Source organism: Ornithodoros turicata, chromosome 10, assembly GCF_037126465.1.
Source record: "Ornithodoros turicata isolate Travis chromosome 10, ASM3712646v1, whole genome shotgun sequence".
NCBI classification, from domain to species: domain Eukaryota; kingdom Metazoa; phylum Arthropoda; class Arachnida; order Ixodida; family Argasidae; genus Ornithodoros; species Ornithodoros turicata.
Genome location: NC_088210.1, coordinates 29,656,402 through 29,674,538, shown reverse-complemented (window position 1 = coordinate 29,674,538; position 18,137 = coordinate 29,656,402). Strand labels below are relative to the sequence as shown.

General features: G+C 48.2%; 2 protein-coding genes across 2 annotated transcripts; both read left to right on the top strand.

The window, feature by feature from the left end:
* The first annotated feature begins 983 nt into the window (after window positions 1-983).
* Window positions 984-4,606, top strand: LOC135370480 (Na(+)/citrate cotransporter-like). The gene is made up of 14 exons (XM_064604229.1): window positions 984-1,293; window positions 1,344-1,493; window positions 1,599-1,714; window positions 1,969-2,102; window positions 2,477-2,531; window positions 2,628-2,726; window positions 2,791-2,916; window positions 2,979-3,098; window positions 3,164-3,241; window positions 3,317-3,424; window positions 3,487-3,667; window positions 3,737-3,898; window positions 3,955-4,092; window positions 4,151-4,606. The coding sequence occupies exons 1-14, from the start codon at window positions 1,177-1,179 to the stop codon at window positions 4,298-4,300; spliced, it is 1,734 nt and encodes a 577-aa protein (XP_064460299.1). The 5' UTR covers window positions 984-1,176; the 3' UTR covers window positions 4,301-4,606.
* A 697-nt stretch (window positions 4,607-5,303) lies between these two features.
* Window positions 5,304-17,311, top strand: LOC135369815 (phospholipid-transporting ATPase ABCA3-like). The gene is made up of 24 exons (XM_064603355.1): window positions 5,304-5,403; window positions 5,508-5,714; window positions 5,782-5,864; window positions 6,360-6,497; window positions 6,557-6,794; window positions 7,560-7,745; window positions 8,138-8,316; window positions 8,392-8,523; window positions 8,635-8,761; window positions 9,648-9,802; window positions 9,864-10,019; window positions 10,866-11,076; window positions 11,145-11,391; window positions 11,568-11,641; window positions 11,703-11,933; window positions 11,994-12,323; window positions 12,393-12,518; window positions 13,385-13,672; window positions 14,211-14,425; window positions 14,603-14,908; window positions 15,378-15,565; window positions 16,114-16,287; window positions 16,346-16,568; window positions 16,871-17,311. The coding sequence occupies exons 2-24, from the start codon at window positions 5,549-5,551 to the stop codon at window positions 17,147-17,149; spliced, it is 4,452 nt and encodes a 1,483-aa protein (XP_064459425.1). The 5' UTR covers window positions 5,304-5,403; window positions 5,508-5,548; the 3' UTR covers window positions 17,150-17,311.
* Window positions 17,312-18,137: the final 826 nt, after the last annotated feature.

Below are 18,137 nucleotides of genomic sequence, written 5' to 3'. Positions count from 1 at the left end.
TTCACGTTAGGCTTAGGTCAGGCAGCAGGTGAAAAGCAGCTACTACAAAAAAAACAATTCCGGGTGAACAGGGATACCTTTCTATTACGCGAACAAAGGCGATCACACGCTGGCTTCCGAAATGCTTTTCAACGTTCTCTATGCGAAAAAGATAGCGGGAAAATACCTCCATACACCAATGTTCTCCATGTTGTTGTGGGAGGCAAGCTGAAGCAGTGCAGAAGATGGCAATCTTTTCTTCCTGTAAACTGTAAACATATCCACTGCGCATGTCCAGACGTCCCGTTCTTTACCAGAAAAGATACCTGCTTGACGCAAACGCCCCGTCAAGTCAAGATGACGCGCGATCACAGGATCAGATAATACCCTAGAAAGCGAGGCGAGACAGATGAACTGGAAAAGATGAAATAGTTTGACTTTCTTCCGATGGGCCACCGACAACATTCTTTCAGGCGGCATACAGTATCAACAAACTTGCAACTTTGAATGATTTGCACAACCTATAGATCCAATGATGAACCCAAAAACCTTTTTTTTCATGGCATACCCAACACTGGTAAAATGCCCTTCAAAAATACAGCCTGTTACGCTCAAAGCTATAGCCCTCTTTTTGAGTATACGACACGGAGCGTTTTGAACGCTCCAGCTTTTAAAGTAACTGTAACGTTTGCCGTGTGCGAGTTTTAGTTCTGAACATACTCAGGTCTTGAACTCGCACACACGCCAGTAACCAGCCATTTGTGTGAATAGTGTATAATAGCCTTTAAAAAAAAAAAGAAGAAAAAACGTTTTGCCCACCTACGAATATCATATCATATATGTCATAAGATACTTGGATCCGACTTGGCCTTAGTTCCCATCATTACTGCACAGACATAAACAAACATCTCACGCCCCTTTTGTCCTGGCCAATCTCCGTTAGTGGCTCACGGCCATTATCTCATTGGTAGAAGAAGAAGAAGAATATCCGCCATAATCTGGTCTCGTGGAACGCATATCAAAGACGAAGACGGATGCCATGCTAGGAACACCATTGTCCCATGCACGCGCGAGATAGCTCGAGAAGTATAGTTTGTGAAGTGAAGTGAACTGCAAGTTCGGATCCTCGTCGGATGCCTATGGTGCTTTCATTCTGTTCTCAAGTCACGGTTCCATTGAAGACTCACGGTGCAAGGAATGCCAGGACCGAACGTAGCGACAAAATACGTCGGCTTTCTGTGCCGGAATTGGAGGAGGATTCTAACCGTCGCAGTACCCGTAGCCCTGTGCCCCATTCTCTTCAATGCTGGCAAAGTATGTGAAGGAGACGTGCTTTGCGGGCGGCTCATTATCTGTCTCCACAGGAAAGCCGATGTCTCTACGGCATTCTCCTCATGGTCATCTACTGGGCGTTCGAGCTGCTGCCGTTGTCGGTAACGGCTCTGCTACCAGTCTTCATTTTTCCCGTCCTCGGTGTCCTGACCACGTCGCAGACTACGGCGCCGTACATGAAGGTATTCGGAACATTCACTATGGGTCTCCCGTTTCGCCAACGAACATTTGCCGTACGTTTCATAGCAATGTTTACTCATAGGGAAAAACGTTTCGTGTCTGCGTAGGATATAGTGATGATGTTCCTAGCCGGGATGATCTTGGCAATTGCCGTCGACTACAGCAATCTTCACTACAGGATAGCTCTTCAGACGCTTCTGCTCTTGGGGACGAGTATATCCTGGTACGTGCTGGGCCTGCTGGGTCATCGTGCTTCAGCGCTGCTGGATGCCTCTTCCGGAAATATGTACCGCGAGCATTTTTGTTCATTTCCTCAACGTCCGTCATACTGCCTTTGTTACCAACGGAAAATATTTGTGACTTTACCATCTAGAGCTCATTGTTTGAGTTCTGATGACAAACATTAGCCGACAAAACATAAGCATTGTCCATCTATGTGGTAATGTTGTGCTTTAAACGTAATATATTAATCTCTAGGGTGCTCTTTGGATTGATGATTGTGACTGCATTCCTGTCCATGTGGCTCAGCAACACAGTCACTGCACTAATGGTGCTCCCTATCTTTGACGCCTTGACCTTGGAGATATGTCGGCACATAAGTGAACTTGAATGTGAGTAAAAACATACTTTACATTTTCTTCCCTTCTATATACTTTGTCAGGTTTGTGACCTTGCTTGTATCACTTTTTATTGACAGTTTATTGATTTTTATTGCTTGCCTATCATGGCATCACTTTTTATCACTTGCATTCGTTTATGTCGAACAAAACCCAACGTCTGGGTGCGGAGAAGTTGGTACATATTTATCGAACGAGCTGCTTCCATCTCGTTTCCTACGGAGGACATCCGGTAGCCGGAACAACGTTAAACCTTCTAGATTCAATGTGGTGGGATGTATGGCATCTTGGCTAGAGCATTATATACCAAATGTTAAAGCTGCAGTGCAGCGCTCTGTGTGACGTCGAAATTTTCTCGTCTCTGACAGATGATGGAAGACACCCGGTCTTCAGTCAGTGGGTCCCTGAAGCACGCGACTCATGGTTCGTAATCGAACCCCGTATTACGGGAGCAACTACTTGTCTTGCAACGTACACTTGTCCTATTGTCGTACACTTGTCGTATTGATTGTCCTACAGCAAACGGGAATTTATGTCTCGAGCAACGCCAAGTGTTGAGATTCATGCCACCAGTACCACGAACCCACTACGTGCTTCTACGACGATCGAGCGGAGTTTGTGAGTATACCGTTGTTTAAGGGCACCTTCAGCAATGCGCATCTAATTTACACCTAATGCACAGGACTAGGGAAAACGTGCAACTACGACAAGCCATGCTGCTTGGCATGGCTTACGCGACTACCATCGGCGGTACGGGCTCTCTTGTCGGTACGCCCACGAACATCGTACTCTACGGGTTGGTGCAGACGTAAGTTCACCGGCGCAGTCAAGACGTGGAGGAAGTCAATGGCGGGCGTCCTGTTTAAGCAGGCGGTACCCAGCTGCTGACCGTCTGTCTTTCGCAACGTGGATGATCTACAACGTACCTCCTGTGCTGGCACGTGTAGTCCTCACGTGGTTTTATGTGTACTACATCCTCGTTCCCAAATGGTAGGCTAATAAGCGGTCGAAATTAAGCTCGTGTGTCGTGGGTTCTAACAGAGTTTCTGTCCTAGCTACCATGGGCACAGAGCAGACGAATTCGTTGTCCGTTACACTATTCGACGGCAATACAATGATCTAGGAAACATATCGTAAGATGCGTTTCGCTTATGAAACCGTACTGTGAATCCCTCTGTATTTAGATCGATATCATCTTCCCTCGACAGATTCCACGAAATCATGGTACTGGTCATATTTGCTGCCACGGTGTTGCTATGGTTCTTTCGCCATCCGCACATAATGCAGGGCTGGTCCTGCTATTTTGCGCTTGGGAGGTAAGTATTGTTGACGTCCGCAACCAACGGGAAAGGGAAATTGAAGCACTTCCTTTTTCCAGGGCCATTGGAGACGCAACACCCTCTATGCTATCTGTCCTCCTCCTCGCCCTCATTCCGGCGAAACCATTCCAATGTTTCAGCGGCCCGCCGCTGCTGGAGTGGTCAGCAATTCAAAGAAAGCTACCCTGGGGCATTATCCTGCTCATTGGCGGAAGCTTCAGCATAGTGACAGCGTCTGACGTAATGCAGCTGAATATTATTCGACTGTTCGACGCGGCGGTCGCCACGACGTATTTTACTGTCTTTCAGGCTTCTGGGCTTGCAGCAAAGGTGGCGTCTTACCTCGTCAGCTTGGACTTCATGCCCGATGCCCTCTTAGTGGCCACGATGACGAGCTTTACCGCCATTGTTACGGAATTCATTAGTAACACTGCCGCCGCTGGCATCATCCTACCGGTGTCGAGTGACCTGGTACAGTAATCACTGAGCGTTTCTTGGAACATATACCTATGAGGGTAATTTTGCAGGCGCATTCGCTGAAGATTCACCCGTTCTACATGATGATACCAATAGCAAACGCTGCGTCCTTCTCGTTCATGTTGCCCGTAGGAACGCCTCCTAACGCTCTGATCTATCACCATGGGCGGATGAGCACACCGTACATGGTACACTGTCCCCGATGCGGAGCTTGGCTTGTCATATTGAAAGTATGAATCGTTGCAGGCTCGTGCTGGCTTTGTGGTCAACGTCGGGTGTATACTCATCGAACTCCTCTTCATTAACACTTTGGGGGTATGGGTCTTTGATCTCGACGAATTTCCCTCTTGGGCTGAGGAGATTAATGCGACGTCGACTATGGGTCACGCCAAGTAGAGCTCGTGACAAGATATTTCGAATCAATTTTAATATAAAATTACTTTTGATACAATGAACACAATGCGTGCTATTACCTCCCAGTTTGCCCATGCCAATGTTTGTTCTAAGCCATGCAGTTTTTTGTTTTGTTTTTTGCCCTGTTTTCCTCCCAAGCGCTGCAACGACATTCAATACTCGCTGTGCCAACCGAGCATTTAATCTTCATCGTTTGTCAACATGTGTTGCGATAATCGGTGATGTCAATAAATTTTCATGGTCAACATGGTTTCTGGAAATATGTTTGGGACAGTTTATACGCGCAGATTCGTCTTGATGTACTGCTATTGCACTCACTCTTGGTGCTATACATCTATACTATATCTACGATACCGAGAATAAATTATCAAGATGTGCCCTATGCTTTATTTTTGACACAGTGCTCTGTGCACAGCGCGCATTCTGTATAGCTGCAATTCAAGTTGCGGGATGCAAAAACACGAAGCTAATTATTTGTGAAATGCATGTCGCTTGTTCCCACACAAAGTTGCTCCCTTTACACCACAAACTAGTTGATGCACTATGTAATGCATGTGACTCTTCCCATACGAAGGACTTGCAGCGTTGATGGAAAAATGCACTCGTGGATACACAGGAGAGCAAGTATTTTGTAAGCTTTCACTTTTATGTGTTCCAATATGCATGACAGCGGATCTGTAATCATACGCCAGTATAATACTCGGAGGTGAATATTTTATAACTCAAAAAGTTTTTATAATCTTTGTTCACGTGCACCTAAGCAGGAAGTTTGCTAAACATGTCTCTTAAAACCGGAGCTCTTGCGGTTTCTACAAGGTGTACCTATAACGTCCTCGGTTAGGAGCCTACTGGGGCCTTATGTTTACCGCACGTCAAAAGCCATCTAAAGAACATGTATACCGTCCTTTGTAGCTTCATGTCTCCCCACCCCCTCCTCTTTTTCTTTTTTTAATTTGCTTCCACGTGGACCAAGTCTATGGCCACGCGCTCCCGCTTCCAGAGAACCATTTACTGGCAAGAGTGCGAAAGGTTCTGTTCTTCTTCCTGCTTGATTGTCATTGTTTTCGAAGCGTCAACGGAATCAGGTAGGGTTCCATACGACCTCACGGAGTGTCTCACCTTATTTTCCGTCGTGAAGCTACCACGATTGTTGCACTCATTTGAAAATAGGGTGACATGGCGAATGCAGCTCGTCATATAGCCCTGATCTTCTGGAAGAACTTTTACGTGATGCAGCTGAAGCATGGTATGCTGTCGACGTCCGTAGAGATGGTGGTGCCTGGACTCCTATCGTACCTCTACTTCTACCTAGAGGCCGAGGACCCGACTGACGCTGCAGAAGCAGAGTCTGGAAGGAACACCAGTCGGAGACTTCACCTACCGCACGCTGTCGTCCGTGAGTCAGTCTTCCGACCATTTGATTCATACGCAAAATGAAGCTGAAAAAATCGTTTTCGGCGCAGGCTATCTCTCGGCGCATCCTACGCGATTCCTCGCAGCAGAGCCGAGCGAAAAGATAGGACGGATTATGCCTGGATCGAATATAGTAAGTGTTCAGCGCCTTCATCACTTTACTTATACCCTAATCACACGGCAAACCTAATGCATTAAACGGAATGGCAGTAAATTCACCACCTAACCAACCATCATCTCGAATGACATGGTTCTTAATTTGTTGAAAACATCTGGATTCCAGATGGAAAGTTCAGGATTACCAGAATTACCCTCTGGTAATCCAGAAGATGTGGGTTCGAGTCCTACAGCTGGCTAACCTTTTCAGTGACTGCATTCCTTCTTCATCCATTGTTGTTAGGCCCTTGAGGCTTTGTGTGTTTGTCCTTGATGATGCTCGATATCACGACACCGTGTCACATCTGACGACTTTGACGCACATATGCTGATGGCATACGTATATAGATCACTCTTATGGAGAAACATTGAAGCCTTTTTAATATTGCAGATATCTGAAATACATGCCCATTCCTTATGACCTCGGCATCGAAACTATAATATTGTTGTCCATGTCTCGTCTCTTTTGCAGACACGTGTGGTGGTGGTGAGTGAACGAGAAGCTCCCAACGTATTCATGATCGCCATGCTCCCCTTAGTCGTGGTACTCCTCCTTCCATTTCCATTGTTTGTCTACAGAGTCGGCGACGAGTTGTACACTGGTCTTAAGGTACGCGATTCCACCATAGACAACTCGTGCGTGTACATTTTGCACGTTTATCCACGCAGAACTTCCTCATCGTGAACGGCATGTCAAACACTGCCTATTGGACGGGCACGTTCGTAGTAGAGTTCATCAAGGTGTTTCTGGTGATGGTCCCCATCCTATACTTATGGAACAACAACCCGCACGGCGGACCGGCCATCTTTAAGAAAACGAGCTTGGAAGTCCAGATATCGCTCGTGTCCCTCTTTTGCTCCGCTTCCGTGGGAAATGCGCTGCTCGTCGCTGCTGTCACGCCTAGACGTGAGTCCCTTTACGGAGAGTTACGTAGCGTTACGTTCGCAGGAAGACTGCGTTGGTGGCGCTAGGCAAGCGCCTTACGTAACATGTATTTCGCGCGTGCAGGGTACGCACGCATGTTTTGGGGACTTTGGGTGCGTGCGTCCGGTAGGCCGCTAGCATGCCGCTCTGGTGCGGCAACGCGAAATCACCACACATAAAGGGGACACCACAGCGTGCTTCTTTTACTAGTCAGGTTGCGCCACAATGCCTTGTGTGATGCACGTTGTACTAAAACTGCTTGTGTGCACAGCGAAGCGTTCGCTAAGCGTTGACACAAAACGTACAGAAGGGCCGGGGACGCTATATACTAAAATTCCACATTATGCGGTCTTCATACATTAGTTCTTAACGTACACCAAGAAAAATTCAATGGTTCTTGGTAACGAACGAGATGGTGTTCCTGTGATGTCAATTACTGACTGTCAACCTTCTTGTAAATGGTAAATGGCTGCCGCACACTGTTTTGTGACATTGTAATAGAGATATAGGTATGCCCCTTTGCTTTCTCAGCAAACCAGAAGGGAGAACAGCATGACTGTACGTAGTACTTGACATTGACCACCAGGGGCGTTGTCTACAATGTTCAAGAAGGGGTTAGAAAAGCAGAGGACAGAATCCCGAGTGACTTTCACAGTGCGAAGACAACTGGCATGCGATTAGTGTCTCGAGATGTCTCCATGCAGTAATTGCGTGCCAACTCCTGACAATACTGTATTTTGTGTTCAGCGATCGTCAGCGCAGCTTCGATTGTGGTACTGAGCCTGTCTACGCTAGTGCTGCCCTTGGTGGCGGTCGCTGGCACCAACATGCAATATACCCACCTCATGCGCTACCTTCAACTCTTGAGCTGTCTGTTTCCACACGTTGCCTTCTGTTACGCCCTTGCCTCCATGTTTGTAAACGACCGGTACGGTAAGTAGATTCAATGTACTTCCCCAGGCAGCACAACATCTTCGCCCAATATTGGACCAATGTTGGCAAGGTCGGCCCAATACTGGACCAAGATTGGACCAATATTGGGTCTATATGGGTCTATATTGGGTCTATATTGTATCTATATGGATATATAACATGGACTAATATTGCAATCATGATTAAAAGCGTTAAACCGAACCCCTAGAAAACCGAACAGCCCAATTTTTAACCCTTTTTGACTAAATTGGTCCTATGTTGGTCAGTATTGGGCGGACATTGCCAATATCGGTTCAATATTGGGCCAAGGTGTTGTGCTGCTTGGGTTGGGATCGTTGCAACATATTTCAAACGTACAAATGGCGCACGGCAATTCCCGTTGACATGATCAGCGGACCATGACATCGACTGGAGGAACATTCACGAGGTCGGCCTCCAGGACGTCACACTGCACAAGGCGATGCACGCAATGCTGGCATCGTTCTTGGGCAGCGTGCTTCTGTGCGTCTACATCGACAAGGTCTGGCCGTACGAAAACGACTTTCCGGAATCAGCTTGGTTCTTTCTTGAGGTAAGGAGAGGATTGGTTACTCGAATGCCCTTCCTAGCCTCTGAACAGTTTATAACCTCGGGACGCAATTCGCAGAGATCGTACTGGGGTGCTGACAAGGTCGCCCATAATCCATTGAAGGCTAAGACGCTGGAACAGAACGCTTTGCTGGTGGAACCCGTGTCTGAGGAGATGAAGCCGTACATCGTGCTTTATAAGCTGAGCAAAGTAAGTAACCCACTGTAACCCTGCTTGAACGACCCATGGGCATTTCATATGCCAACGTCCCTCAACGAGGAACACAGGGCACTGCGTGTAAAGCGTTATCAATTTCCATAGACTGTGAACACTGGTCAGAAGCAGGAAATCTTGCACTGCATCAATCTCAAGCTGTACGCCGACCACATCACAGTTCTACTTGGACGCAACGGCACTGGGAAGACTCTAATCCTGAAGATCATCACTGGTATGGAGCCGGTATTGTTTATTATATCTCGTTTTGATTTTAACTTAATTGAGCGTTCATTCGATGTGTTGCCATATGGGAGAAGGGGGGTGGGGGCTGACACCAACTGTGTGCCTGCTGAAGTGCGAAAACGATATTGCCGTTGTGCAACAAATTCAGCCACGAACAGAAGCACTACGGATTCACCATAGCTGCTTGGCAGCTTTCGTTCGTCTCAAACGCGAGAAATTATTTTCTATTTGCTACCAGATATCCCCCAATTTTACCCAATTTCAGGTCTTGAAATAAATGCCGATTTTTACCCTATTAGAAAAAATCTGTCTATTCGTGCTTCGTGAGGCGACATGATATGCAATGTCGAAATTTAATGCGAAATGTACGCCTGGTCTTGTTTTTTTTTTCCTTGAGCTTTTTTCTGCACCCGTTCAACGCGTACAATGAACACACCCGCTGCCATTACGTTGTATGGATGGGATGACCACTGAATCTTCAAGATGGTTCCGCAAGTTGATTAGCTTGCACCCACTGTAGAGGGAGTTTTCACCTCTACGTCAAACTGTGACGTCAGTGGTGGTCACTTTTCGTGCTAGCGGCATTGAAAGATGACAAGCTGCGCTATTTTTCAATGCGACAACCATAGTTTTCATAAAAGAAAATTTGAGAACGACAACGACAAAGTGCCTTCTGGATGAGAGAAGGGTACAGACGCGACTGGATTTCAAAACACCATTCATAGCTTCGTTTTCGAGAAAACGCTAGATAATCTCTGCAGCTGCGCCGAAAAAGTGACCACCGGCATGGCTGCCAAGCTCGTTCTTTTGACGTCATCTGAAAACACTCAATTTAGACGACAGATTCGCAGGTTGAGCGGCGTTCTGCAATGCAGGCGCTACACGTCCAAACAGGGGGACTGTGTTCCTGAATACTCTGAACATCGTTAACGACGGGCAAGAGATCCGCAAGTTACTGGGGGTGTGTCCACAGAATGTTGCGCTCTACGGGTCGATGACGATCAAGGAGAACTTACAGTTTTTCGCCGGGGTAAGTTCGGATTTTCTTGTCCTTTCTCTCTTCCGCATTTCCTCTATTCTCCACTTCTCAGGTGAAAGAAATGCACTCGGTGCGGCCTGCAGATGAAGTCAACCTTGCCCTTCTTGAGTACCAGCTCTACGGCATGCGTAACACCCGCGTTCGCGAGCTCAAATATGGACAGAAACGAAGGGTGCAACTGGCCATCGCTTTGCTTGGCATGCCTGAGGTAGGTATAAACTCACACTCGCGCGCTTGTCTCCCTGGATGACTGGTTTTGGAACCGACCACCGCACAGAGTCTTAAATGAGATGCTGAGCAGTAATGTCGTATTTGCCGCTTTGGTACTGTCGACCATGATGGTATAACATCTTGATTACCAGCGTGCGAAGCTTTCTCGACGAAGCTTCCAGTAGCTTTATCCGGCGTCACTCCTTTCAGCGACGCGTCTTCATGGTGGATATCTATATACACTCTCTCACTCATACATAGCTTAGTCGCACTCTTGACATCTCGGCCCAAACTTTCTCGGGTGAATATAAACGAGCCCCCCTCCCCCCAAACACTTTTGGTGCCACGAAGGCTTCCGGTCCTTCCGCGACTAAGGACTCTCGGAACAAAAGCGTAATAATTACACACTCAAAAGGCAGAACTTCACCGTATAGCACGTTGTCCGCCAACCATTCCCAAGAATGATAGGGTTATCGCTTCTGATTCGAAGAGAGAGGGGTGCATACGCCTTTTTGCCACAAAAAGGCGTACGCCCCCCTCTCTTCGAATCAGAAGCGGTAACCCTATCATTCGTGAATGGTTGACGGACAGCGTGCTATGCGGTGAAGTGCTGTTTTTAGAGTGTATCTTTCGCTTTCCTGCTTTGTTGAAAACTGGAGGCGTACGCCCTTTTTGTTGCAAATAGGCGTATACGACACTTTCTCTCCTCAAATCAGAAGCGATAACTGTATCAATCGGCACAGTGGTTGGCGCAGAGCGTGTTTGCTGTGAAACCGGATGTCGTTCTGACACCAAACCGGAAACGATGAAAAAAGCACGTATAAATCCCCCTTTACGGACGCAGTACATCATACTGGACGAGCCCACCCGTGGAGTATCTAGGGAATCCCGACGAGCCGTGTGGGAAGCAATCTTGAAGATCCGCCAGACGAGGGGAATCTTGCTGCTTACAAGCAGCATCGACGAAGCTCATGCTTTGGCAGACCGCATAGCAATCGTAACGTCTGGCGTGATTGCGGCCTGCGGATCGCCCATATTCCTCCAGAAACAGCATGGTACGGTACACGTACTTGTGCCAGGAAACTTAACGCTGACTTTCACTTCGCATGCATTTTCGGAGCAGGTTCCGGTTACAGGATGTCGGTTGTTTTTGCTGAAGGGTCGGAAAAATCTCGTGCCACCAACTTCGTCGCCAACATTCTGCCCACCATTGCAGTACTCATTGAGAGGCCCCGTTTGGTCGTCTATAGCATTGGCTACCCCAGACCCGCCAAGCTTATAAAGATGCTGAAACAACTTGAAACCAATCAAGAGCTCGGCATTATAAAGATCGGGGTTGCCTCAACTACTCTGGAAGACATCCTTCTAAAGTAAGGCCAAATCGCTGTGTCCATGTCACTCGGGATGATGGGTGTCTAGGAGCGTGCTGTGTGGTGAAGAGTGTGGATGGCATTGCTTGTCCGGGCGACAATGTTGTGTGGAGCCGCGATGAGCACCCCTCAGACATTACAGTGCCATAAGGTGTGGTCCTCCGCTCCCTTTCTAGGTTCGACGCGACGCCCGCAGAGTTCGACTTCTACGATTACAAAGAAGAACCCACTCGAGTGGCGAACAACAAGCGTAAGCTTGCAAAAAGCCTTAAAATTGCACGTGCATTGCTCAAACGCGCGTGTATTTCCAGTTGCACGTCGTGTTCACGTCGCGAAAGACGTCCCACTACTATTCTACCAGGTGGATGCCCTGACGCGAAAGAAATTGATTTATCTCGTGCGTTCCTTGAAGCCGATCATCATCACGAAGTTGATCCAGTTTGCCTTCATGTTCTTCATGGAAGGATACTTCGAGAACAGTGATCTTTGGAGCCGTCTCGAACGACTAAATCTCGCCAACGTTAGCCGGAGCACGCGGTCGGGTGAGTACGTTGCTCTGAGTGGGGAAGCTGCATATCGTTCAGCGTGCTTTGATTATGCAGGCACTTCTCGAAATACCACCATGTACTACGACTACGACTGGGTGACCAGAGAGATGCACTCCGTCGTTTTTTCGGCACGGGCATTGGCTACGTTTGTTGTGCCCCTGTCGCTGTCCATCATGACGTCGTACTACGTTTTTTTACCGATCGAAGAACGCGGGACGGGAGCTAAGCAGATCCAGCTTATGACGGGCGTCACGCCGGAACGGTACTGGACGGTCAACTTCTGCACTGACGTGATTCAACACCTCCTGGGCTCTTTTGCGGCCGCTATGCCTCTTGCAATCCCTACAAGCAGCACCCTTAACTGCCATGATTCCTCATATTTTGGTACGATACGATGGCTTTCGTTAATTCAAGGTGGCGCGTAGTAACACCATATATTGGTCAATTTCGCAGGTCCAATGTTCTGCCTTTTCTTCATGTATGGCTGGGCGTTCATCCCTGTTTGTTACCTTGCGTCCTTAGTCATGGACGAGGGATTGACGGCATATTTTGGACTTGTGCTTTCATCTCTCCTTTTCGGTGAGTGTCCATTTAGGAAGAACACAAGGAAGGCAAACAAGAACTAATCGCGTTCTCAAGAAAACCTGTTCAAACAGTGCCACACAACAAGGCTCCAACGAATGCGCAGTCAGGAGGAGATAACCTCATTAGGGCATAAAAGCAGCACAGTAGATGTAGTAGTACGTTAAGGTAGCGTCTCAGAGAGAGCAACCTTTTCCTGACAACGAAATAGGGAGTTCTCAAAAGGGCCAGCCAGCAGCAGGGCTAAAGCGTACACTTCTTGATTCGGCCAAGTCCTCTGAGGCTATGCTTTAACTCCCTCTCCTATATGATTTTTTGCTTTGGGTATAGTAATAAAAAATGGTGAGCATGATGGAAAGCGTGCACGAACGTTCGAGAAAAAAAAAAGAGAGAAAACATGCACCTAGCAACTCGCAGGAAGTCCTGACATATTCTGCTGTAATGGCCAGCACAATGTCATGCCAGAGGCAAGGGTGCTTGGAGTGGCCGTGTCGTGACGCTGTACCGATGTGAACCTCAGTCGGGACACTCAAGAGCTGGTAGAATGTAGTCCACCGCTCGTTTGAGTGGAAGGAAGGCGCTTACAGAATCAAAGGAATGATCCCCTGAAGCACACCGGGATCCCCGAGTGTGCGGAGCGAGAATGTAGCAGAAAGAAAGAACTAATTGAACTCGACGCACTGGGTTCTAGGGATCTCCGAGGACAGTGCGACGATACGGCCGTTATATCTGTCTGTGCCTGTTGATTCCTCTTATGCATTTCCTGACTGGTGCTTTCCTTCTTTTTGTGTGTATGCGTGTGTGTGTGTGTGTGGTAGAAATATAGTGAGACGTGTTAACTGGGAAACAACTTCATCTCGCAGGTGCTGCCACCAACAGCTACATGGCCCTGGTAGGACCCAGCACGGTCTCCCACTTTCGTCCACCCGACTTCGCATCCGAGATCACGGAGTTTCTCATGGTGCCCTTACGACTTCTTCCTCAGTTTGCACTTGGCCATGGAGTGGGGCAGGTTCAAATGTTCTTTTTCGAACGAGCGGCGTGTTGTCATCTGCCGACAGACCTGCTTCAGTACACCTGCGAGCACAGTGTTGACGACTACCCCGATGAACAACGCCAGTACATGACACTTGCGAAAGTCTGCTGCAAAGGTATGGCATTTGAAGAGTGTCGTGCGTTGTCCAAGAATGACATTATGGAGGGGCTCGCTTATATGAGGATACGGGTGTTCGATGTTCACTGAGTACTAGCAGCACGTTGCAAACGGTACGGTTGCAGTTAAACGGTACAGTTTTGTCCTAAACTCCTCTAACAGCTATTACGGGCCTATAGTGAGTCCACTCGCTTACAGTTCTGGCCAGCTACTTCAGCCTTTAACATTATCTCAAAGGTGTCAGCTTGTGGACCTCGTATACCTCTAGTGGATCCTCTAGTGGACCCTCGTACAAATCTGCGAAAAATACTCTTCTAGATTCCGAAATTCGTTAAAGAACTATAAGCGTAATAGGCGTGGCAGTCCCATCTGGCCTACATGCATTACGTTACGCATAAACCTGCCGACGACTGCCGGCAAGGCCATGTTTCCTTCATCACGAACAAGTGGGAAAATGACACCGCTCCGAGCTGTAAAGTTTACCACTGGACACAAGACTGGTTTGCCGGGCTAACAACAGTTCCGAATTTTTTCAGCGAACTGTGAGGAATCTCGTTGCACGTTCGTCACCAGCGACATGACGTTCAGCAACAAATCGTCCTTCTGGGACATCGCCCTTATGTTCCTCAGCGGCGTTTTGTACTTGACGCTCGTTATCAGTTGGGAGCGCAGGCCTGACTCCCGAAACTGCCTGCTCCAACCATTGCGTCTTCCGGAGGTTGTTCGCCTCAGGAAACAGCTGCCTATAAGGGTACATAACAGCTTTTCATATGCAAGTTCTGAGAAAGTGCTATTATATTACGTGTGGCCAATATACAGGATTTCAGCGTTGCCCTCCATAGGTCGAATAACCTCTGGTCACTAACGTACGTCGGCGTCGGACTAACAATACAGCACCGAACAACGAGTCAACTTCTGTTCCCAACAGGCAAATATATCCCACCCTACTGTACTTGCCGAAGCTTCTCACGTGAGGACACTAGTGGACCAGCTCACAGATCCGGGAGTTCTGGACAAGCCTCGGGGTCTGGTGTTGGACGACATTTCTTTCACCGAAGGAACCACCGAATTTCCTCACATGTCGCTCTACGTTGCTCCGAAGGAAATTTTCGGCGTCGTGGGTCTCGCTCAGTCTGGCAGGTCTACCCTGTTTCGAGCCGTAGCGGGACTGAAAAGTCTACAGAGCGGGGAGCTGTACCTTAACACTATCAACCTGAACGAACAGCGCACGGCGGTGAGTCGTCTGGGAAAAATAATGTACTAGAGCATGCAAAACCGTGCAGGATATAGGAGTACCCAATCCGGAGCCGTCATGGGGGATCCCTGATTTTTTTCCCCTCTAGTTTGTATAATGTACGGGCTTACTTGTGTGCGTTGCGTACCGGTCTCTTTCTGGAACTGATTCTGAACCAGAATGCAAAATAGAGGCAAGCGTAAATTGTGCTTCACTGACCTGTAAGCAAAATATATTAATATTAGCAACCAGCAGTAGTATCTAAATAATGCACGCCTCTCAGTCACTAAAATGCATTAGTCCGAATGTGGCTCCTGAGCCACATTTCACGGTATACTGTGTGAGCATGAGAACCTTCTTTGAATGGCTCCGGTCAGTGGCAGCTCGAATCTTAGTATTGTAGTGCTGTGGGATTGTATTTGTGGGTGTACGTAAGCCTTGTCGTTACAATCTCTACACTCCTGCGCAGTACCAGAAGCACATCGGCTACTGCCCACAGAAGGATCCTCTGATAAGGAAACTCACCGTACGAGAAATGCTCATGCTTCTCGCGCGGCTACGAGGCTTAAACCCGCAGGAAGTGGAAGAAGAGGTCTCCTTTATAGTAGGAAAGGTTGGCCTCTTAAGAGTGGAGCACAGAAACATCGGCCAGCTTCCGTAAGCGCTTTTCGCTGGAGCGACCATGCTTAAGGCGGACTCACTCCTTGAGAAATCAATGGGGAATTTTTGTTCGCAGGGTTCTCGTAAAGCTCGCTCAATTTCTACGTGAAACAGGTACAGGCTTGTTCCCTTCGAGTTTACCTAGGGAATGACATATTTTTTGAAGTCCTGACGCGATCTACTGATTTTTGGCGAATTAAAGTTTGTCAAATTTTAAATACATGGTAGTCTATGGGAGATGCAACGAAATCTCTTCTCTCCCACCCGCGATATTTGGGCCAAAATGATGTCATTCCCTACAGTAACAGCCGGGGAATTGATTGCAATCAACAAATTCGACAAGCTCGCTGAAGTTTTCGAGATCCCTGCGAATGAAAATAATGGCTTTCTCGTTTGCTAGCATGTTCTGCACACTGGCGCCGACTACATTACTTCGTTAACGCGCGGGAGGGAAGCTAAGCGAAGAAAACAATATTGGGACGTTGGCTAGACTGCACGAGTACGCCTTAAAATTTGATACGCGTGGTGTTTTCATTACCATTCAGGCACGGCCAGAGGCGGCAGCTATCCGTCGGTTTGGCCCTAATCGGCGACCGGGACTTCGTCATCTTAGACGACCCTACAGAAGGCGTGGACCCGATATCGCGCATGAAGCTGATGCAGAGCATGGAGAAGGTACACGCAACCCATAACTTCTCTGTCCTGATCACATCACGCCGGTAAATATGAAACTCGCTATGAACACGATGTGCGCGCTACAGATCTTCTGCGTTACAGGATGGCCGAGTGCGAGACTTTGTGTGACCGCGTTTCGTTCCTATCCGACGGAGAGTTCGCGGCTTTGGGAACGCCGCTCGAATTGAAGGGATACATCGGGCAAAGATTCATTGTCACCATTCGTCTTACCGCAAAGCTGGCGACCAAAGGTGACTTCTTCAAGTGGGTCAACCGGCAGATCAAGGCGGTGTTTCCTAGCTCTGTCATCACCGATGTGCGTAAGGTAGGCGTAAGGATACTGTTACGCAACAAATGGACTACTTCCTGGGTGCGTGTCTGCGGGGCCGCCATGTTAATCGGCGTGCACGCTTTTGGGTTCGACCTTGACAGGGCTTAGTACTCGTAATGCCTGTTTCACGCTTGCTGTGTTCCCTTGCCGTGCGTCCTGTGGGAAGGGGGTGTATATGATATTCGACATTCCGCCGTCCGGGGGTGACATGTGTGTGTATGTGTATATGGGGAGCGATTTGGTTACGGCTAATTGCACGGTAGTATATGGCATGGTCCGGTGTTGTGTTCTTCCAGGACCAATTGACGTACCGCGTCAAGGACGTCGTCATTGCTTGGAGCGAAGTGTTCAAGAAAATGGAGCAGCTCAGGGCAACCGTCAAGTTCGAGGACTACGCGGTGAATGAGGACTCCCTGGCCGACGTGTTCTTGGGTTTCGCACACGAACGCAAGGTCGTCGACTTTGGAGGTGTGGACGCCATCCACTACTATTCGGCCAACGATCCACCAATACTTCTGAAGAAGGCAGCAGACACGGAAGTTCCGAAGCTCACACTCTCTGAAGCCGTAATCTAATATGTGCGATCTCGACGGCTCTCGTTTCGACGGCGTTGCGAGATCCCAATCCCAATTCTTATCCCAATCCCAAAATCCCAGGAGATCCCAAGATCCCAATTCTGGAGAATGTCTGTAGAATTGTTTGTAGATTCATGAAATACAAATATTTAGTTTGCTTGATGGTGCTCCCATAGAAAACTTGTTACGAACTTGCAGCGAGCGCCCGTGCGGAAAGCAAGAACGGCGTCCGAAGCAGTGTTGCCAGGTCTACTAAAGCTCGCTTAAAGCTGAAGCGCCTAAAGCGTGGGTTTACACAGCTGGGTTTGCTGACTGTCTGGTTGCATCGTATTTAGATAGTGAGGGATCTGCAAGCAGTCAAGTGACATGAACACACATGGGTCAACCTCAACAGGTGCTACAACAACTGCTGCTATGACTTTCAAGAAATCGGGGCAGATAACGATATCATTCGATTTTTGAGAGATTCGATTACATATCTATGAGCGAGAGTACGTGATCGAATGAGCGTGTGCAAGCGCGGCAAACACGTCTTTCCTGTGTGGACCAAATAACGAGTATACTTTGATTATTCTGTGCTAGTTCGTGACTATTTATTATATGGCGCACTAGTTATTTCGCCCAAGTGACCTGGTAGCACTGGTCCCAAGCCAGCAGCAGCTAGATGGAAAAGTCTGCTTGCTCGTCGCCATGACGTAACAAAACAAGTCAGCCAATGAGGATCGTGTTTTCAAGGGCCGCAGCCAATCGTGGCCAATCTGGAAAGCGGAGGTGGAGTGTTTTAAGGTTCCACCGACGGTGAATCGGCTCAAGCGCGCGATTTCCCTCGACTCGACTTGTCGGCTCGAGCGGCAAACAAGCCATAAGCGTGCGAGACAGCTGCTCCGTATACATGCTCACGCTCTCCCGTAGGAACCTTGCAGTACTTTGGGACTCTCGAGAGATATCCACAGTGCCAATATCACAGCTCTTCAGTTCCTCCTTCCCC